The following is a 23650-nucleotide window of genomic DNA, read 5'->3' as shown; positions in this document are numbered from 1 at the left end:
GAATTGACTTGATTTAATCCAATTTGGATTTTATATTTGGATTCTTCAGTGAAGAATTTTCATTTTTTTCAGTGTGGTAACTTGACTGGAAAAATTGGGTAACTTGAGAAATTTTGATTTCATGCATTAGGAATAAAAACATGAGTAAGCCAGTAATTCTTTTGTGAAATTGGGAAAATTCTAAAACCATATGTTACTTAGCAATTGTTTTGAAAAGTAAATTTAAGTCTCTGTGAATGTTGTTTGTGCCTCAGTCAGACTTTCATCTGTGTTTTATAATACTTTATGCTGGATCAATTTATGTTTTTATTTTTTTGTCTGTAACTCACCAAATTAAATTCTTTTTATATGAATTTTGTTCCTCATCTAGATGTTTGTGTGTGTGTGTTTTTTTTTTTTGTATAATACGATTTTTTGTACTTTGTTGATTAACATCCTTTTTATTGTACTGATTAAGTCCATGCCTCATTTCATTCTATTTTTATTTTTTATTATAGTCATTTGTTAAGTTTTAATGAGGTAATATTTTGTTCATCACGACTGTTAATTACATCATTTAACAAATTAATAGTGAGGTTTAAGTTTTGATCATCCTAGCAAGTCAAGATACAGCAATTATTCATACCATGTTGAGATGTGTTTTGGTAACAAACAACAATTTTATTTTTTATTATAGTCATTTACGTTTGTTAAGTTTTAATTAGGTAATATTTTGTTCATCACGACTGTTTATTGCATCATTTAACAAATTAATTGTGAGGTTTAAGTTTTGATCATCCTAGCAAGTCAAGATACAGCAATTATACCATGTTGAGATGTGTTTCGGTAACAAACAACAATATATGATATTGATTGTCACATTTTTTTATACTTTGTTCCTTGTTATTTTTCACTATTTTGCAAACTTGTCGTAAATCAAACTTTGCCAGTATTTTGTTTATTATTTTATTCTATCACCACATTCAAACTTTGAGTAGTAAATTTGAGTAGTAAAGCATCTCTACTGTTGTATCCTGAGATCATTAAACAAATGTTAATGTATCAATAATGAAGTGATTACCAATACAAGAATTGTATTTTAGATGGTCCTGTTGTAATTACTATACAGTTGCATTTATACCAATTGATTCATATTAAAATTAATTCTCAAATTTAAATTAATTTAGTTGTTTCAGTTTTACAACTTCTAATAGGCAAATTACAAAGACCCTTAGTATTCCAGAGTGAGATTTTTGTCACTGCTAAAAACTCTGACATCTCTATTGAAATGTATTAAAAAAAAACACTCCATGGCCTTTAGTAAATATCTCAATTTTGTAAATATCTTTTTTATTTTGTTTTATGTTGTATTTGTTTTAAAATTCTACATAAATATAAAAGCTGATCAAAAAATTATTTTGTTACATTTGTTTATAACATTGTTTTATATATGTTATTGTTTTTTGAAATCATGTTCTAATTATCTACATCCACAGAAGATTTCAAGAAATGACCTTCAAAATCCAAAGAGTTACAGGATTTTTTTAATTGGTGAAACATTCCTCAAAAGATGAAATATTAGTAATACACTCACATATTTTCTCTATCATAGAAAAACATATAAAATCATGAACATTGTTACTTTCCATTATAATCAGCATTCTTCTCACATTAATTAAACAAGTACGCTAAAGAATAACAATGTAAGACAGTATGCATAGTGGAAAAATAACATTCATGCTCTTTATGTAGGGCTTATTCTGTCCAATAACTAAGTTATGAAATCACAAAATATTTATTCAACACAAACTTTGCTGTATAAATTACACAGCAAAAAATACATAGTAAAATGTCTAAAAGAATAAACTATTAAAAGATACAAATTATAACGTAAAAAGTAACCTCAACTGAGTGACAACAATCCATAGAGTATCAATGTTTACTGTCTCGTAATATTTTACAATTGACAAGATTGTGAGTATCAGGTTGTATTATTAGGTGAATCTGGATCATTTATATAGCAAGTAAACACAACTTATCATACATCTGACATTTCAGTCATGGGAAAGCAAAGGGTTAATTCATGTCTCTTGTAAGAAGGGACAATAACAATTAATAATTTCTTGATTCTTTCACACATTTATGTTTTTTGAGTGGTATAGGTAGTGTGTTTCAAAATGACTTTAGAACTCTCATTGATAATATTTCAGGAATTTGAAAAATATACTTTAGTGGCCACCTCTTTATTTTCCTCTTCAATATTGAGAGCTATCAAGAAGTATGTTAGCAACAAATTCTAGATCCAGTAGTTTTGTAATTTACTAATATCTGTTAAATGGCAGAGGTACCTACTAGTTATTTTGTCAAAGTAGTTCAACTTCACAAACTTCATGTGCATACACAAAATTTGAAGGTTAGGTAATATTATATATTTTAATTAAGTGCATACATAGTTGGTTAATTCAGAATTATCTAGTGCTCTCTTTGTTGCTACTTTGATCTAATGTAACATATATCATGTGACAGACAGCCTTGTCTCTGGTGCAATCCGTGGAGGATCAACTCAACGACAGTGTGTCCTTATGACAATTACTGCCCCGTCAGCTGCTGCGCAACCGCGAGATACAGCTGGCGGATGGTGAGTGAAAACATATTTCATAGAATATTGTAACTGTTTGATGGTAGAATTGGCACATATTACTAAAGGATAGTAAGATTTGCCATTGTTTTATGCTACAACAAAGTATAACACTACGTTCCGAGGATTAAAATCCATCCTATCCCTTTGGTGTAAAAAATGTCCTGAGACATTAAAAGACTAAAAAATGCAGCAGCATGCCTGATGAGTGGCGTGAAATCTAGACTGGAAAGAATAAATCAAGAGACGTCACTGCGCAGGAGCCAAGATCACAAACAACACATCACACCCGAACTAACCTTCATTACTCATCGTTTCATCTTTGTTAGTTCGAGTGTGATAGTTTTTCCAGTCTGCACTTCATGCCGCTTGTCAGGTATCACTTAATAACTACCATACTTTTAATGACAGTCTATTACCGCATTTTTAAGCCTTTCAATGTCTTAGGACATTTTTTACACCCAAGGAAGAAGATACTGTACATATCAATAGTATTATACTTTTTTGTAACATATGTTTCACATCATCCATTATCAATAAATTATTTTAAACGAATAACTTATTGCTAGCTACAACTGTACCTACTTCATATCAGAATAATTAGCAATTATGTTATTGTATGTAAGCTATTGTATAATAATTTATTTTCTATTGTTAAAACTGATCATTTACAATTAGCTAATAATAATATTTTAGAATTAGCTTCAGCCTGGTTTTCAGCAGCAAATAGATCTCTTTTAAATAATGACTAAACCATATGTTCAGTGTAGCTTAGGCCTGTTACAACTGATTTTGATTTTGTTAATTGTTTTATGTTTTTAGGGGTGTACATAGATTGTAAGCTATCATGGACACAACATATTGAGCAACTATCCACTAGGCTCTCACAGTTGACGTGCTTTACCCAGGTCTCGTCACAAGATACAATGCGATTGATGACTTGGTTTCCACTTTTGATGTAGCCTTCTAAAAATGTCTGTCTAACATGGCTAGTTGCATACTGAGTGTAGAAACACTCTAACTCCAATATGGCAGAGCTAGTCCTAGCCGTTGACACACCATATTAAAATGTCCTGTCTAACATGGCTGGTTGCATACTGAGTGTAGAAACACTCTAACTTCAATATGGGCAGAGCTAGTCCTAGCCATTGACACGGTGGTGTAACTAACGCCAAATGCAACCAATGCGGTGCATTGGGGCGCAGGCCTTCAGGGGGGCGCAGGCCCTAGAAGGGCGCAAAAGTGTTTTTTTTTTTTAATTGAAGCTAAATTTGTGGGTAACAAAACATTTGACCACCGAGTTGTATTCGTTATTCTAACAGTACAATAGTATGAACTATTAATACACTATTTAAAAATATTCTCCATGATGAGTATATTTGAAATGAAATATGATAACTAGTCCACTCAAGTCTAGGTTATCTGCGATGTTACTAATGCCGGACTGATACGTTCAGTCAGTGAATGTTGGGACACTACTGAGCCGCGCGCTGTCCCCACAACTCAGTTTTTACTCTGTAACTGCTGCGCAATCTCAAGGTCATGCGGCATGTAGTAGGCCGCCGCCCCTCCCCTCTCGTGGTGCCGGGTGCCTGGGCGAGTCCAAGTCTCGGCGGGGGAGGGGTGGCCGCTGCGCACTCACAGACTAGTCACCCTGTCCTGTCAGTCGGTCCTTTGTTAGTACGATTGTGCGGTTCAGTAGTGTGAGTTTTATTACAAAACAATTTTTGTCTGTGTATTTGTTATACAATTTAAATCAGTGGACCGTTTTTACCGTATAAATTTGTGCGTTTTTAATGGATTTCGTTATGATTGTTTGTGATTGAACGAAATGGACGGAAACAAAAGACCTAGTGGTGCCGAGTTCCGAAAAAGGAAAAAACAAGAAGAAGAAAAAGTGAGGAAACTACCAAAGATTGACACGTTTTTTAAAAAACGGGATTTTGCTGATTACCTCTCAAAGTCAATCAGGTGACGAATTGGTGTTGGTGAGAATGAATGTGGGCTTGGGGGTAAAATATCCACGTCAGAAGATATCGTCGAATTGAATGTTCTTGCCCGATAACCAAACTTCAGAAGTCCCACCAAAATGTGAGTAAGTCTGCTGATTTAAATATTACATATACTGCTCCTTCTACATCAGCAACTGGCGGAAGTATTTCAGTACAAGAAAATACTGATGTCTTTGGTATAATCTGCAATGATGGTGGAGTAGAGAGTACAGACATAGCTCTTTTCTCAGAAGATATTAACAATGATGAATTGAAAATCTCGGATTTTGAAACTCCGAACCGTGTAGACCTCAAGGGCCATTCCCTAAAGACATTAAAACAAATAGATCCTTTTCGAAAGATTATTATTTTTCCGAAACGAAAAACTGGTCAAAAAATTGAGCGCTTTTGGCTTTGTTACTCTCCGTCTTTAAATGGCGTGTATTGTGAACCATGTTGGCTGTTTGCTAAACAGACTTGATAAAAACTTTAACAATGCATGGTCTACTGGGAAAATTAATGATTGGAGAAATCTGTCAACAAAAATTAAAGACTACGAATTGAGGTAAGTGCCATATTAATGCATGTATCGCATATGGAATAAGAAAAAATAATAGAGATATCAAAACTCTTTTCTATGACAAAGAAGATAAACTGGTTGAAGTAATAAAGAGAATTTTGGATGTTATCATAACAATGTCAACCTGTAATCTAGCTCTTAGAGGTCATCGATCTGAGAGCATAAAAAAATGTTAAGAGTGAGTCAGGAAATTTTCTGAATTTTATTGATCTCCTTTCTAGATACGACCCTATTTTAAAGAATCACCTGGAAAACGAAGCTAGTAGGGTAAAATACTTAAGCCCTTCAATTCAAAACGAGCTTATTCATTTGACATCTCATCAAGATTTTGAGTGAAATATTGACTGATGTTCAACAGTCTCCATTTTTTTCTCTCATTTTAGATACTACACAAGACATTTCGAAAATTGATCAGTTATCAATAATCTTAAGATATGTTTTATACAAACCAGACCTAAATCAGCTTGAGATAATGTAATCCTTTTTAGGCTTTGTGCAAGTACTAGACCAGTCAGCCGAAGGACTAGAGGATCTTGTAGTTAAAATTTATAGAAGAAAAAGAAAATATCTTTTGATAAGTGCCGAGGTCAAGGATATGATGGCGCTTCTGTCATGAATGGAATTTACACAGGACTGCAGACCAGAATAAAATCAAAGTCTCCTAACGCTGAGTATGTCCATTGTGCTAGTCACAATTTAAATTTAGTTTTAAACGACAGTGTGAAATCGATTTCAGAGATTTCATCATTCTATGATTACAATAAACAGTATTTATGTATTTTTCGGCCAAAGCCTACCAAGATGGCAATGTTTAAAAGAGTTGACCGACTCCTGTGTTATCAAGTTAACCTTGAAAAAAACTCTGTCCTACTAGGTGGTCGTCAAGGTACGACGCTTTACTATCAATCAATGTAAAATTTTGTCGCTGTGCTGAAGTGTCTATCGAAAATAATTTTGACTTCAAGCAAGAACAATGAAGTCGCAGAAGCAACTGGTCTTATAAAGGAAATGTCTTCTTTTGAGTTTGTTTTGATGTTAGTGTTTCAAAGTCGAATTTTAGAAAGAATCCAGATCACGTCGAAAACCCTACAGAGGTCCGACGTTAATCTAGACGATGCAAAGAATCTCCTTCAGAAGTGTTTAAATACTGTGAGCCAACTGCGAGAGGAGAATTCGACGATGTCCTAGATCAAGCCAGGAGGTTAGCTGCTAAGTGGAATATTGATTCGTCAATGACCTCCAAACGTAAAAGAAAAATAAAGACTTTTTTTTGACGAACTTTCTAGTGACTATGAGTTTTAGTGATCCTGTGCATTGCTTTAATGTTAGGGTATTTATGAGAGCTGTTGATATTTTAATTTCACAGTTAAACGAAAGGTTTAAATCTATGTTATGTATAACTGACACGTTCAGTTTTTTAAACCCAGATAATTTGTTACGGTTTTTCTGACGATAAACTCGTACAGTCAGCCTCTGACTTTTGTAAAAAAATATGAATCTGATGTGACTCATGCTTTAGTTAACGAAGTCATTTGCTTTAGAAATATAGTCAAAGACGACATCAGAAGTAATAAAATAAGCAAAATCAGCCAGCTGGCTGATTATCTATTGATTGAAAATAAGTTTATTTCATCAAGTGTGCCAAACGTATGTTACTGCATTCATTAATGTTTCTTACATTACCCGTGACTGTGGCAAGTAGTGAAAGGTCTTTTTCCAAACTAAAAAATAATTAAGAACTACTTAAGAAATTCTATGTCCAATACTAGACTGTGTGTGACCTTAGTGTAATTAGTATTGAACATGAGAGAGCTCGGTCTTTAGATGTAAAAAGGTTAGCTAGACGGTTCCTAGAAACAAAGAGCCGTAGGGGCTTTGTCAGGGAGTGGGAGTAAGTAGGAATTAAACCCTCAATTAAAATGTCTATGTTTCATGTTTAGCATAAAATTAACATTAAGATAATGTTGGAGCTTCTTACATCATTTATATGTCACTGAATAAATGTAAAATAAATGTAAAAAGTAAAAAGAAGTAGTCTTATTTTATCGTCCTAAAAAGTACAATAATTAATTGAAAGTATGTAATGTGATCCTAGTCTTGTAGTTAGCCCTAATTGAAATGTTTGTACATAATAATCTTTGACAATCAAAAACATGTAAATGTAAACAAAAGATTCATCATATGGTGTTAACATTTACCAGGTGTTTTGCCAAATTTAACATTAGTGTTTACGTTTACCAATTACCAGGTGATTGAATGATTGATTTAAATTTTACTAAGTTTGAAACTAATATGACCAAGAAATACAAACAGTAAAAAGTCATAACATCATAAGTTTTAATAATCCATTGATTATAAAACATTAAAAAATTAGAAATACCGTCATTTTTTGACAGGATGATAACCTAAATAACCTAGTATATCATATATCTTTCTCTAATTGGATAGAGATTGTACAATGCCGTATGTAGCGAAAGCAGTATCCAGGAAGACTTGCATTGGGGCGCAATCAAACTAGTTACGCCACTGCATTGACACACCATATTAAAATGTCTGTCTAACATGGCTGGTTTGCATACTGAGTGTAGAAACACTCTAACTCCAATATGGCAGAGCTAGTCCTAGCCATTGACACACCATATTAAAATGTCTTGTCTAACATGGCTGGTTTTGCATACTGAGTGTAGAAACACTCTAACTTCAATATGGCAGAGCTAGTCCTAGCCGTTGACACACATATTAAAATGTTTGTCTAACATGGCTGGTTGCATACTGAGTGTAGAAACACTCTAACTTCAATATGGCAGAGCTAGTCCTAGCCGTTGACACACCATATTAAAATGTCTGTCTAACATGGCTGGTTGCATACTGAGTGTAGAAACACTCTAACTCCAATATGGCAAGAGCTAGTCCCCTAGCCATTGACACACCATATTAAAAACGTCTGTCTAACATGGCTGGTTTGCATACTGAGTGTAGAAACACTCTAACTTCAATATGGCAGAGCTAGTCCTAGCCGTTGACACACCATATTAAAATGTCTGTCTAACATGGCTGGTTGCATACTGAGTGTTAGAAAAACACTCTAACTTCAATATGGCAGAGCTAGTCGTAGCCATTGACACACCATATTAAAATGTCTGTCTAACATGGCTGGTTGCATACTGAGTGTAGAAACACTCTAACTCCAATATGGCAGAGCTAGTCGTAGCCATTGACACACCATATTAAAATGTCTGTCTAACATGGCTGGTTGCATACTGAGTGTAGAAACACTCTAACTCCAATATGGCAGAGCTAGTCGTAGCCGTTGACACACCATATTAAAACGTCTGTTACTTTCTGGACAGCCCTCGTATATGCCTGATATTAAGGTTGTAATGTTATGTGATTTGATTACCTACCTACTACACTGATTTCTTTACTTTTACAGAACGGAAGAGTTCGAAAAATAAAAAGTTAATACCCCTTAGAGCGCTAAAGAAAATTTAGCCTTGGTTCAGTTAACATGCATTCAGAGATAAAACATTATGTTTTTACCAACATACACGTTTTACATGTTACACTTACATGCACCGTTTATGTGGGCACGCTGTACATGACAGTTATATCCACATGCCACATCTCACATCATAAGATGAAACATCGATAAAAGAGTAGCATTGTTTTTTATTGATTTTTAACACAACACACAGTACAATTTGCTACCCGATGGTCATAAATCAATACATTTACGCATTCCTACACATTCGCAGCATTTTTGTAAGTTATAATATACACAAGAACTAAAATACGACAATATGGTTATTCCTATATGCTGTGTTTAGCATTATTCCGATGGTACGGATAAATCCTTATGCAACGCTTTAAGGGTTAATAGTATTTACGGTTTTACTATCTAGAACAAATACATCTTACATACATACATCTAAAGCTATGGATAGTTAGTGAAGTAAATAAAAAAAAACCATGATTATTTATCAAGTAATTACTCTTGGCGTGTGTCACTTTGTGAAACTAAAAATGAGTCTGAATAAATAAAATATTCAACTTACTCATTTTTAAGCTAATACATAGTTTGAAAATTTCCAGCAAAATTATAATATACAGACAGCTGACAAAATCCTCATTATCAATACCTGAAATAGAGATGTGTGTTTAGTTTTCTAATAGATAAAAATGTCAACGTTGTATTACTGAAATACTTAATTTGGTTTTGAAATTTAAAGATGATCAACATCTATAATAATATCATTCTCAAACATATTTTAAAAATAGTTTATTACCAACTTCAAAGTTTTATAGAGTAAAATAATCAATCTCATAATGAGCACGGGTTCAAGTTAGTTGTCTAACCTGACTGCAGCCGTTGGTTTCTTGACTAATGTTGTGGCTTCAATACATAAAGGGGGAAAATAATTTAAATGTTTATGGATCTGAGTTGAAATTTTGTCTGTAACAATAAATTGATCGCTATTTTAAGTAATAGGCTATTATGACATAACGTAGAATTAGTTTAAATATAGAACATTGACAATTCAATATAATACAACTTGCATAACATCAATTTAAAGAGTGGAATTCAGTTTCTTAAAATGCTAACTTTTTTATAGAAGGGGACTCTGGATTCCAGGAGTCAAGTTTGTGACTGTCGGATTTCATACACTTCACTAACTCTATACATGCACTTAATAAAGATCAAAACACAACACTAATTATTAAAACTGAACTACAGAATACAGGTCACAATAGGTCTGCATTCACAGACCAACAGTCGTAGGTGGTACTGATTTTTTGTATCACTGAACAATGGCAAATAGCCGGAAAATTCCTGTTTCCTTCACAACCCTTCCATTGTCAGAACAAACTTCAAACAAAGAAATATTATTTTTAATATAATCTTTATCACTTGTATACGCTTTATTGTTTAAAAAATATTGTATGTGACTCTAGTTCTCCTTATAATATGTTATAATAATCAGTTTACAAATAAATTAAGTTTATTATTCGGTTTTAATCAAATTTAATTAAAAAAATTTAGGACAATTCAAGTTATATCTTTTATATGTATTGAAATGTATGCATGACAAGTTTTATTTACATTAAAAAGAGTGAAGTTTTCAGAAATTTAATTTAGAAAAGTTGTTAAGATTTACAAATAAAACAATGCAATCTTGTTATGGATTAATTGACACTATAAGTAATCCAAAGTCCAGACAGTTAATAATACGAATGAACTGGAAATGAAGGAAGTAAGCACAATTAATACTCTGCTCGTCTTGTATTTAACCCTTAAAAGGGCTGCATATAGATATGTTCTTACCATTGGAATCACTCTAATTGCGGCTTGTGAAAATATTCATATTGTCTCATTTTAGTTTATTGTGTATATTACAATTAACCAAACTGCTGTGAATATTCGGTAATATGTAAAGATATTGATTTATGACCATCAGGAACAAACGGGATGCATGTCACAAAAACTAAATTCATAACACAGTTTGCTGAGTATCAGGTGTCCATGGAAATTTTGTCTGGAGAAGACACCTTGTGCACTTATAAAAACAATAGTCATCAGAACTCGACATAGATTTAGTGGCATCTAGGATGAAATAAATATTTAGAAATAAGGTCCATAAACAAATTTTTTTAATCAATTGAAATAATATTGTGTTTTAGGCTCTGACTACATTTACGAGCTTCACAACAAATTGCACCGCAGTTCCTGCACAGAGAATTACTACCAGTGCAGTTTGCAATCCACGCAGTCTAATATGGTGCTAGAACTGTTTGTACAAATCATAACAGAACCTTGTTTCAACATACTACGCACTCAGGTTAGTTCTGTACATTAGTATTTTATGTTTAAGTTATGTCCTTGAGGCAATTAAATTACAAGTCTTCTCCTTGTGTTAACAAAATCAAGTCTCTCTGTAAGTATTTTGCTATTGGAAGTACACTATCTTGTTTTGAATTTTTTAAAACTATGGATTTCTCTATAAGGCAATCTAAATGTTTGTATCTCTACTGGAGAGCGAACAAAGAATAACATAAACTTAATAAAGGAAAATATCATGATTTTTTTAAATTAGTTAAGAAAAATTTGTTTTGTAATAACATGTTGTTTGTAAAATATTTCAATCAACATTGTTTTAATTGAAGGTAAAGATTTTTATTTCATTATTATTTTAATACAAACATATTTAGTTCTAAACTAGTTTTGTAAAACAAAATTGCCACATTTGACATAAAATGAAATGATTTTGACAATTCTTGCACTTCTAAGTGTTGAAAAGTTGAGTATGCCAATGACCACTTTACACAGTTGCAGTTATCTAAATTTTTCTAAAAATATACAATTTATAAGCCATCAAACAAATGTTTCTGGATTTGTTTAATTCTAACAAGAAACACATAATCACTCCACGAGTATGAACTTGGTTTTCCTTTTTATATTTGTAGCACAATAATTTCATATTCTGCAAGAATTGGTTTCAAGACAACTGTATTGAGACAAAAATATGTTTCATGATTATTTAATAGCCCAAAAGCTGGTGGTAAATTTTGTTTACATGTATGATTTTTTTTATAACTGACAAGTTAATTTCCTCTAAGACAAAAATCTGCTGTCAGCTGCACACAAAATAGTAAGGTATCAAAAAAGTAAAAAAAAAACCAAATGATAATTTTTTAGCTTGACACTCTTCAAACTAACACATTTAAATAAAAGTTAAAATAACATTAACTAGATAATAACTAAAGATTTTGCTGAGTATGGTATCGCTTATTCTCTTGTTGGCTGATTGACACTGATATAATAATGATAATGTGTCTGACAATTGATTATAGTATATAAAGCTAAAAATATGACCTGTAAAAAAATTTATCTCGGTGGACATTTATTTATCAATTAAAAATTAAATAAGTTAAAATTATAAATGTAATAAAGAGTAATAATAATTACATACCACCCCTCAACACAAACAGTTCTAGTATAATTAACAACTAAAACGAAATATTAATGCAGCCTTGCTTTTACCTCTCACCTGTTGTGTTTTAAGATTTAGAAAAAGTTATAAACTCATTTCCAAACAAGTACTTGAGTGGATATGATGGATACTCAATAACAATAATAAAACTAGCGAACAATCAACTCAGCAGAGTACTGACACTTCTTATAATTTCTTCATTTATCTCTGGATATTTTCACAAAGAACTAAAATATTCCAAAATAATACCAATCCATAAAAATAATTATAGAATAGATCCGTCAAGTTATCATCCTATATCATTGTTACCTACTTTCACTAAAATTTATGACAATCTACTGCTCCACTAAATAATGGCATTTTTAGTAAAGCAAAATTATAATGATGGTAGCCAACATGAGTTTTGTGCTGGTAAATCAGTTAAAACTGCTAGAGTATTATTTACTCTGTTGATAAAGGAACCATCACAGTGGGAAGTTTGATGGACTTGACTAAGGCTCTTTACAAATCAATCATTTAATACTAGTTGATAAGGTAAAATTACCAGATCTCTCAAACCAAAGGCTAGAATGATTTAAATCATATCTAGAGAATATATACCAATTTGTATAGATTCAACACAAGACTAAAAAAATAACAGGATATTTAAAGTATAATCCAACCCAGAAGCAATTAAAGAGTACCTCAGGAAAATAGCAAACATTATTAACTACTTAAACACTTATTATTTAACACTAAATATATGGAAACCAAATTTTATTTCTTTCAGGACTATGGAAAATAATTAATAAATTGACCCATAAGTACTAGTTGAAGGAAAACAAATTGGAATAAAAAGTAGTACTGGCCTTAATATAGACCAACTGATGACATGGAATGAACATGTATGTAAGATTTTAGTAAATTTAAACTCTTGAATATTTATCTTGAATATAATGTCATTCTACTGTGGGCAAACTGCTTTAAAAGATTATGCTTGTATACATTCTCATGTATTATATACTATTTGTTTTTATGAGTCAGCAAATAAACAAAATCTAGACCATATGCTAAACCAGCAGAAGAGGGTGATCAGGATTATTAAAAAACTACAACTAGATCAATCTGCACAAGAACACTTAAAATAACTAGGAATTTTAACATTTTATGGACATTATATGTGAAACAATTTCATTTATAAAACTCTCCTCTTTGAACATTAATGCTAGTTTTCCAATACACCCCTGTAATACCAGAAAGAAAAACAAATTCATCACCACAAGTTCAAATTCTTGAGTGTCACACCATAAAAAACAAGCTGTATTGGGGCAACATTTTAAAGAATTTACCTTACAGGATAAAGAATGAAAAGAAGTACTTTACTCAATTGACAAGTTTTACGATTAATTGACTTAAGCATGCATTATTTTGCAAAATACTTATTTATTTTAGTTTATTAATAAGTTACTATAGTCTTAATTTGATTGCAATAAATCATATGCAGTTTGACACTATTCTATTTATAACTTTAGAATGTATGAATAAAGAGATTTGAAATTGGAATTTCATGAAAAACTAAGTTGTGTGTTTATTCAATGCAAATTGGTTCTGGAAAAAAACGCCAAAAAAGAGTTTCACACTTTCTGATTTGTATGTATTTCTAGTGTTTAAGCACTAAATTTCGAATGAAACTAATGACTGCACATCACATGCTATGTATTTTTATTGTTCTAATATACGAGTGGATAAATCCTATTGAATATTGTTGATCAGTTTTTTATTAGTACCAAAACTTCAAGTTATGTTAAACTGTAACTTTTTATGTTTCAGGAACAGTTAGGTTATATTGTGTTTAGTGGTATTCGAAGAGCCAATGGTGCTCAGGGTCTACGTATCATTGTGCAGTCAGACAGACACCCGGCATATGTTGATGGCAGAATTGAGCAATTTCTGTTGCAAATGGAGGTAAGTGACAACTCAATACGAAGCTTTTGTGAAATATAATTATTTTGTAATTTTTTATAAATATTTACATGGCATATTATAACATTCTATGTTTCAGCAAAAATCTGTAACTTGCTACAAATCAATCACTATAACATTTTAAATAGTTAGACATCAATCAATTTGTATTGTTTCCACAGCCTGCATTATTCTATGTTAGCCCTTTGACTAGTGCCATGACTGTTATGTGAAAGGATGCCTTGCGAACCCGCTGTAATTTTGATCACTTGGTATATATAAAACATTAAATTCTAATGGTACAGGAAAATGTTATAATTTTATTCATATTAAAATTAAATAAAGCTAGATGTAGCTATTCTTATCCCAAAATAATCAATGTCATACATAAAATATTTTGAAATGGTTGGGGAGTAATTTATTTAATGAATTAAATATTATTATTATTAGTTATTTAGAAAATAATTTTCTGAATAATATTCTTTCTCTATTTAGATCACTTTATTAATTTCTCATCATCACTTGAAAACTAACAATATTTTGTAAAACTTTTAAGGCAGCTTCCTTTCTAATTTTTCAATATAATGTTTTCGCCAATTTATGTTGTCGGTAGAGATGATATTAATTTATGGATTGCAAGTGATGATTAAGAAAAAAAAACGTCTGTGCAATTAGCGATTGTATAGAATGGTGCATCAAACACTTTTAATGTGACTTTTATGAATGAAGAAAATGACTGTTGTAATGATGATTCTGATTGTGACAAAAATGATTGGCAATATAGGTTTTTTGGTATTATCTAGTTTTGTCTGACAATTCTGACAATAAATTTAAAGTGCTTTCACTCATTTGTCGCTAAGAAAACAAATAACAGTATTTACTTAACAGTAATGGAATTGTCAATTGACGAGGGTTTGGAATATGCATTAACAGTTATAAAAACACTAGAATTTTGCCATTATTGTATCTGTGGCTTGCTAACAGATGAAGGTAGACATAGTGCAAGGGCAGGACACCAATCACAGTGTTACAGCGGTGGAATTTCAAAACCGAACTTACTTAAACATGCCTCGTATTTATTTTTATGATAGTTGCAGTTCAAGTTTTAAATCCCTAAATATTATTGAATCTGGCAGAGAAATTCCAGTTCTTCTTTTTGTACTGAAAAATGTCAAATTCTCCGATTTCAGGGTCCCAAAAAACTGCTCTTTACACTTTAAATTCAATTATTCTGAAATGATCAGGAGAAAAGAATATCTTCAGTGACAGTCAGTTATCTATGAGAGTTTGTCATTTTAGGTTGTGGCTATGACATCCTTCTTTTTCAGTAGGAAATTAAGCTATGGGTAACTTCTAGTACACACACACACGCGCACGTGCAAGGGCTATCCAGAAAATAGATTACATTTCACACTGTTTCACTAGGGGCCATTTTGATGTCAGGGCGTTTCTCAGTTCAGTGGCTATCCAGCAGTGCTAGCAAGAGGTTATTGTTGCTCCTTATTGTTTTACAATAGCAGTTTAAAATGTGTGACGTAATTGAAAATCCCGCGAGTTGTGAAGTGCGATCAGCAATACGTGTTTTATACATATCTCATAGTGAATATCATTTATTTATTTTTTTACAAAGAAATGGAGAATTTCATTTAAAAAAATAAATTGTTTGCAATAATATTTGTTGCATTATTGTACATGCATATTCAAGTTGAAAATAAAAATTGTATGTAAAAAAATGGAAAAAATGGATTTTTATGGTACATGTTTGATAAGAAATGTAAATTTAAAGAACAACATATCATGTTATTAGCATTATTCAAAAATTAAATAACACTAAGTAACCAAAGAGTGGCCACCTTACTTGGAATAAGCCGGAAATTTCACACATCATGAAAAAACTCAGAAATAAGCTAGGAATCTCCCTGTAGGACCGGAAAATCTCAAATACAACTTTTTCTGTGTTTACGGAATCAAGAAATGTTTTGACAGCTCCTTGAATCAGGAGTTTTTTAATCCCAAATAAACAATATAACGCAATGTGATCCATGAAAATGTGAATAAGTATCAACAATTTATGTGATGATATTGGCGAAATGTTTATAGTTTCATGCAAGTCCATGGATAGCACATGGTTCCTACAGTATGTGTGATCAACGATGTGTTCTTCAGCTCAAGCTGATGGCCTGTTAATCCAAGGTTACTTCCATTAGTAAAGAGGAATTTATCTTGGTTAGTTCCACCCCTATGTCGCGTTAAGTTCCCCTCATACTAATAATGATTCATCAGACGTTTAATGTTGGCTGACCGATCATCTCAGTTTGGTCTGTGAACAATTGCTCAATCACACACGTTCCAATTGGTTATATGATTATATACATATGTATATTTATATCTATATATAATATATATTTCTTGTGTTCGTATGTATATGACTGAACTCATCCTAAACGACTGGACCGATTTTGATGAAATTTTTTGTGTATTTTCAATAGAATTCAAGAATGGTTTAGATTCACAATTTGGTCCACTGGAAAATGTTTTTTTAATTCATTTTTCATTTGTAATAGTTGTTAATTTTGGAGTGTTTTACATTGGATCCGGCAGACTGCACTACAACACATAATACAAAGTGAACTGATACTTAACAGCTGTTAATTATGTCAGCTGAAGTTCGTCAAAGAGGCAGAAACATTTGTTTATATTTAAAATTTAGAAACTTATTATTGTAAAGTGTTTTATTAGTAGTGTAATGCAGATTTTATAGAAGAAGTTATTGCCTAACTTTAAATTTTTTAGATTGCACCAATGATAAATAAACTATCTAATGCAATGAAAATACTATTACACGCTGTTATAAAATCCACCTCATAGAACAAAGCCGTGAATGTATGCACATAATGTAATCGAATTTGGCTAGATCAAATGTAAATGAAAAGAGCCAAAAGAAGATGCTTTATGATCGAAATTGGTTTTCGTTGATACATTTTTTGATCAGAGCACAAGGTAAACTCCACAATTAAACTGGAAATATCCTAAACAAAAAACTAATTTTAACAGACCGAAGTTGATTCTTTATAACCTAATTAGTTTATATAGATTCATCCATATAAATTGATTGTAATGAATAACTTATCAACACCTAGCAAAAACCACGAAAGATAGAGGTAAGAAATATGGTACACACCTTCATATTTGCCCGAGAGGGTCATGAAGGAATGACTATCAATTATATCAGGAGTGTTTAGAATATGATAGAAAAAGAATACATGATTATAGTGTACTGTTTTTCAACAAGAAATTGTGTGCGAATCCGCGGGCAACTGCTAGTATATATATATATATATGATAAACTATGAAAGTAACGTTATGTTTTGATTCGGAGGCCGGCAGAATTCCCCACATGCATCACTTTTTATCATCAAAGCTCAGCTCCTTGTTAGCTCATTTCTGGGCTGAGTTAATATCACAGCTGTTTTTATTATATTGATGTACAGGACCAACTGAAGGGAATGACTGAGGAGGAGTTTGACAGGCACAAGGAGGCTTTGGCAGCTCAACGATTGGAGAAGCCCAAGCGGCTCAGCTCCTTGTCAGCTCGTTTCTGGGCCGAGATCACATCACAGCAGTACAATTTTGATCGGGCTCACATAGAGGTTGACTACTTGCGAACGCTCACCAAGGAAGATGTCATCAATTTCTACAAAGTTAGTAACAGATTCATATAGGAGTCTATGATATTTTAAATTAAACAAAAAGTCTGCTAGATTTATATAAATGGAGCACATAATTAAAAACAGGACCAATTTCAATATTTAAGTCTACTTCAGCATCTTTTTTTTCCACTTGGGAAAGAAGTTGGAAATTCTTAATACATTTTGTAAGTACTAAAGAAGTTGCAAGTTGTACATTTAAAAATAAAATGCTTTCTGTGGGGTTTTGGAAAGGCAATAATTCAGGATAGCAATGGGTAATTAGGCCACCCCTGCCATGTAAGGTCCAACTTTCTGCAGTTTATTAAGAATGTATTAAGCTATAGAATTTAAATTTTGCATAAAACTTCACACCCACATAGACAAGATTGAGTTCAATAATTTTGTATGGAATTTGGCAGAATTAATGTAGGTATAGACTTGAAATTTTGCCTGAAACTTAATTTTTCTATAGGTTAGATCAAATTTGATTATGATGCATTTTTGTCCATGAGATTTGGCAGAGCAATGGTGAAACCTCAGAATTTTCTTAAGAATTCAGTACTTTTTATATATAACATAAAGAATGTTGTGAAATTTCTAAAAATACATTTATATCACACTAAGCACTCAATGTCCCAAATTTGGTTTTTATATATATAAATTTATATTTTTCCCATGGCCTTAATATAGGAACATAGGTTTGAGAATTAGTTTTGATTTGTGGATTGTAGAAGGGAGGGGTTGAGAATCCAATGTGTTTTTAAACTATTTCCACGAGTCTAGATAATCACCTAACAAATAAAATAACTCCATATCAAAATATTTACAACACCAGATTTGTGTATTTAAAAAAATGAATACTCAAGTATATAAATCACTTGTGAACTCAAAATTTTAGAAGTTACAAATACTGGATATGAATGAAAAATTGTACAGACATACTCCTTAGTTTTAATCAGAATACATCTGTTCAGTTCTTACAGAAAGATCTTTCTAGTTTTATGAAGATGCACACTACATAAATCACAATTAGTTGCTTTTTTATAATTTGTTGTAGTGTCAAATAATTACTCAGTATTAAACGAAGTTTCTGGATCTTTGAATCAACATCTCTAGTGTCTGCTTGTTTGCAGGATCTGATAAGTGCTGAGTCGCCTCACAGACATAAGCTATCAGTACATGTGGTTTCCACTGCAGAGGGAGGTGCTGGTAACAACAACTCTACTTTGGACTATGATCAGCCTAAGGTACGAGAATATGTAATGTTAACCAAGTCGTGTGTGTATTAGTCTTAACAAAACTCCCATCTATCACTTGTAATTTTGTGTCATACTAAAATAAATTAAATATAAGTTAGCAAATATCATATAAGAGGAAACTGGGTTGGTCTTATCTTCCCCATGTTAATATTAGCAACTTTATTTCATTGTTAAAAGTTGATGTGTCTTCATAAACCCCCAGCTCAAGCGTTGATATCACAAAATTAGATTTTGAAATTTAATTCCAGATTACAATATTTGGGGACTCACATGGGGTTTGAGTTCCACCATGCAAACACGTTTCAAAAATTGTGAAGTTTGATAAGTTTTAAAAAATGGGTTTGATTTTTTTCATACAATTTGAGGGAAATGGTACAGGTGGCTGTTGTGGTTTTATTTTTCATTGGTTTGTATGGACCTATTGTATGCGATGCAAAATTGACTGAGCATGTCATTATGAAAATGTGAATAATTATGTTACTAATGATCATGAAAATTAATTTTGGTCACAAATGAAAGAACTTTCCACAGAATGCAAGAATTCTAAAACCTTAAAATCGATAATTTGATGAAATGGACCATCCCAGTTCCCTTTTATAGATCGTGATTTATACATTAACAACCTACATAAAAAAAACCAGCCAGGTACTATTAATTGGTGTGTCTTGAGTAAAATGTATTGTATTGTTTTAATGTTCATTTTTGTTTTTGTTTCTTTACTGCACGTTAGCCAGTAAACTAGATGGTCAAGACACATATTTTAAGAAGCTTGATTAATCCAAGACAACTGCATGGGTATTCAATTAATTATTATTGATGATTTGGTCATTCATTATGCAGCACTGATAGGATCTTACAGCAACTGCATGCCTCAACAGCCTATGAAATCATATTAATAACCCTCCTCCAAAACATTTTCTTTTACTCCAGGAAGCAATTACACTTAAAACAAAAAATTAAGTTAAGAAAAATAACCCTAATTCTTCAACTCTATAATTAGAATTGAATACATTTTGTCTCTATTATTTATATATTTATACATTTTTTGTGTTCTGTATGGATATAAAGTTATTGAGTATGTTTGTGTCCAGGCTGTGAAGATAGAGGATGTCACCAGGTTTAAGAGCAGCCAGAGCCTGTTTCCACTTGTTCAGCCTTTCATCAACATCGGTTCTATCACCAAGTCCAAGTTATGATGTCCCTCAATGAAGTGTCAGTTACTTAAAGAACTTATTGCAAACACACGTTTTTTATTTACAATGTTTTTATTGTTGTAATGTTCACAAAATAGTACGGGTTTTATTTATAAAGTAATGAGATCTGTATTTGCATTTGTTTTGTTTTTATAGGTAATTATGACTGTTACTGATACACAGTTTTATTTTTTTAATAATCCTATACTTAAATAAGAGCTGTTGAAGGAACTATTAACTCTTTGTGCTCGAAAGGCCAGCAGCACTAGCCACACCAATGTTGCAGACAGCTCGCGTTAGTTTTGCCGTAGTTTGTCCTTACAACTCGTATGGCCAGTATAGACGACCCTGTTTCTTTTATTGACAGCTCAGTGACCATATTTGTTTGGCTCTACAGATCGGAATTATTTTTCAATTCCTCCGCGTTATTTGCATAGTAATTTAATAAATGTTTAAAGAAGAAATGAAAAGTAATGAAAAATTTATTTTTAATGAATCTTTCTAATATAAAGATAAACTTACATTTGGGAAATTAACTCTTATAGGTATATTGTTAAGAAAATGTAAATACAATTTTATAAAGAAGGCCTTTACAGTAATTGTTATACTCAGACATGTTATACTTCATTTTTCTCAGTTTTTAAATTTTTTTACGGAATAAAACTTTTAAAAATACATACCTTTGTGTAGTTAAGAATAGTTAGCACACGTCTTCTATTAACATTTTCTAGGTTTTTATCACTTCAGTGTATAGGCCTACTACGCTTCATTCATCTTATTTGCACAGTTAATGTTTAGAGAAAAATTATAGGCTAATTTAAAATTTACTGGTTTACTTAAAAATTACTTTTAAAAAAAGCTGCTTGATAGGTTTCAACACTCACTATTCATTATTAAACAAAGAGAATATTAGAAAATAACACTGCTGTTTAGTGGCCAATGGTGCTGGCCTTACGAGCTATTGACATATTATATTTTGGCCAGTACAGTTGGACATAATGTCTGAGCTGAGATAATATTACGGCACAAATTAATCCCTCTTACCAACAAAATGGCGGCGGCCAGTAGAGCTGACCATACAAGCTCCAAGGACAAATTTACAATTCTGCCTTCGAGTGCATAGGGTTAAAAAAACTAAATATTGTGAATCATACTTGTTATGCAACAATTTTTGTTAGATTTCGTGTCATATCAACACATACAAAATGGAGAGAAATATTCAATGCCTTACACCAAAGTTTTCACTCCAGCATTTTATGTTAATCGCTAACTGCATAAAATTGAAGGCCCAATACCATGTTGGAGAAATTTGTGCATACAGGTCTTGCAAATTGGCTCTTTAACCCTTGGAGACCTCTAACCACACAATAAGCAACCCAATAGTACCACACCATTTTATATAATAAGAACTACAAATTATAAACATCTTTCTTGTTTTATATGATAAATGGCCTTCCAAAACATATGCCTACTATTTGTAAAATATTATGGGTATATATTTGTATAACTTAAAACTATTGAAAAAGAATTGAAACCATCTTTTACTCATGGTAAAAAATATTTATTTATAAATCTATTTATATTCATATATATATATACAGCGTAACAAAAACTATGGATGTAGACGTAGATAATCAAACTTCAAGTCAAACATTATTGACATAACCATGATATTTTATTATTGTGCCTATGGAAATACAGTTTTTTTATGTCAAATACATATTTTAGCTATTTATAAGTGAGCAATTTTCATCTGCAAATTGATGCATTTTAATGTACAAAAATAGACATAGAATATGTGAACTTGGAGTTAAATCATTGTTTTTAATGGTTCTACCATTATGCAAATTAAAAAAAAACAATAATAACTAACAACAATAAATTTACTGAAACTGTGCAAACACATGAATAAATAATAGCAAATCAATTTAAACAGTAAATAGTTGGAATATATCTATAAAATTACAAATAGGCCTAACAATATCCGTACAGCAGCAAATTAGCAAAAAAAACTGTCAGTTATTACACAGAAAGGAATCAATAGTAATTTCTGAAGTACTTTCTACCATCCTGCAACAAAGCCATCTCATTACATTTATGTTTATCAAATTCAAATGATTTATTTGCACATAACACTTGTATACAGATGCCACAAATCAACTATAAGTTGATGCATCATCATAATTACATTGTTACAAACAATTAAAAATATTAATTAATTTCACAGGGTGTAAATTAAGTCATGATACGCCTGGATATAGTATTCCAAATGGATTGAGATATCAATGTACAACCTTCACCAGACTTATTAAATTCCTTTTTTTTATTTTTTGAGGGTAACAAAAATTTCACCACACTTTTCAAAGGGGGCAGGAAGGGAGTAACTTTAAATTTTCAAATTGCAACCCCTATCTTGTGACATGTCATATTACAAGTCTATTCAATAGAAACACAAACAATAAATTACCAATTGAAACTGTATTATATAAAACCTTGAATGCAAATCTGAAATTACTTAATTTACTTAATAAATAATTTATGTGCAACTTCCAATTAAAGTTTTCATCAATGTTTAGTCCTAAGAATTTATGAGTGTTAATTACTTCACACGTCATCTGACACATTAGTACCAGTATTTATCCCAGCCTTAAAATGTATTATACTAGTTTTTTATTTGTTCAGAATAAGGCTATTATTTTTAAACCAATTCGTAAGCTCTTCTATTGCATTATTAATGGATAATTTTACATTTTTAACGAGTTTTATGTTATGAGAACGTTAGTGTCATCCGCAAACAAGTTGAAGCCCTTCTCAATTGCATTTGGAAGATCATTTATATAAGTAAGAAAAAAGGTAGGACCTAGAATGGAGCCCTGTGAAACACCATATAAAATCTTTTACCATTTTGATTTAAAAACTTAGTAAAATTTAGATTTATAAGTGTTCTTTGAAATCTATTTGAGAGATATAAATATTCAAGGCTTTGTATTTTATTCCATTAATACTCAGTTTGTGTTACAAGAGTTTTTGGCCAACACAGTCAAAGGCCTTGGACAGATCACAAAAGGCTGTCATGATCCTATCAACAAATGAAGTTGGAGCCAGTTCTATCTTTTTATTTTTCCTGAAACCAAATTGTTTGTTGCAAATTAAACTGTTTGTTTCCAAAAAGTTTATTAATCTGTAATCAATTGCTTTAAAATAAATTGTTAGAGCAATAGGACGATGATTAGACATTTCTTTAGCTGATCCACTCTTGAATAATGGTTTTATTTTTTTTAATTTTGGTTTATTTGAAAATGTAGCAGAAGTGAAGATTTGATTGAGAATTATTGCCAGTATTGGACTAATCACCTTTGCTTATAAGTTAAGCAAGTAAATTAAAATTCTA

At 31.5% G+C, this 23650-nt stretch overlaps 1 protein-coding gene across 1 annotated transcript in view; it reads left to right on the top strand.

Annotated features, from left to right (window-relative positions):
- Positions 1–20437, top strand: part of LOC124354158 (insulin-degrading enzyme) — a gene marked incomplete at its 5' end in the record, with an annotated part of 46046 nt that extends 25609 nt beyond the window's left edge. Inside the window, 6 exon segments of the mRNA XM_046804420.1 lie at positions 2506–2617; positions 10868–11025; positions 13987–14121; positions 17610–17819; positions 18941–19054; positions 20158–20437. Of these exon segments, the coding sequence (XP_046660376.1) occupies positions 2506–2617; positions 10868–11025; positions 13987–14121; positions 17610–17819; positions 18941–19054; positions 20158–20262 (834 nt within the window).
- Positions 20438–23650: the final 3213 nt, after the last annotated feature.

The sequence above is a fragment of the Homalodisca vitripennis genome, chromosome 1 (assembly GCF_021130785.1).
Source record: "Homalodisca vitripennis isolate AUS2020 chromosome 1, UT_GWSS_2.1, whole genome shotgun sequence".
NCBI classification, from domain to species: Eukaryota; Metazoa; Arthropoda; class Insecta; order Hemiptera; family Cicadellidae; genus Homalodisca; species Homalodisca vitripennis.
The sequence above is the reverse complement of the archived record's forward strand: the minus strand, read 5'-3'. Positions and strand labels throughout refer to the sequence as shown.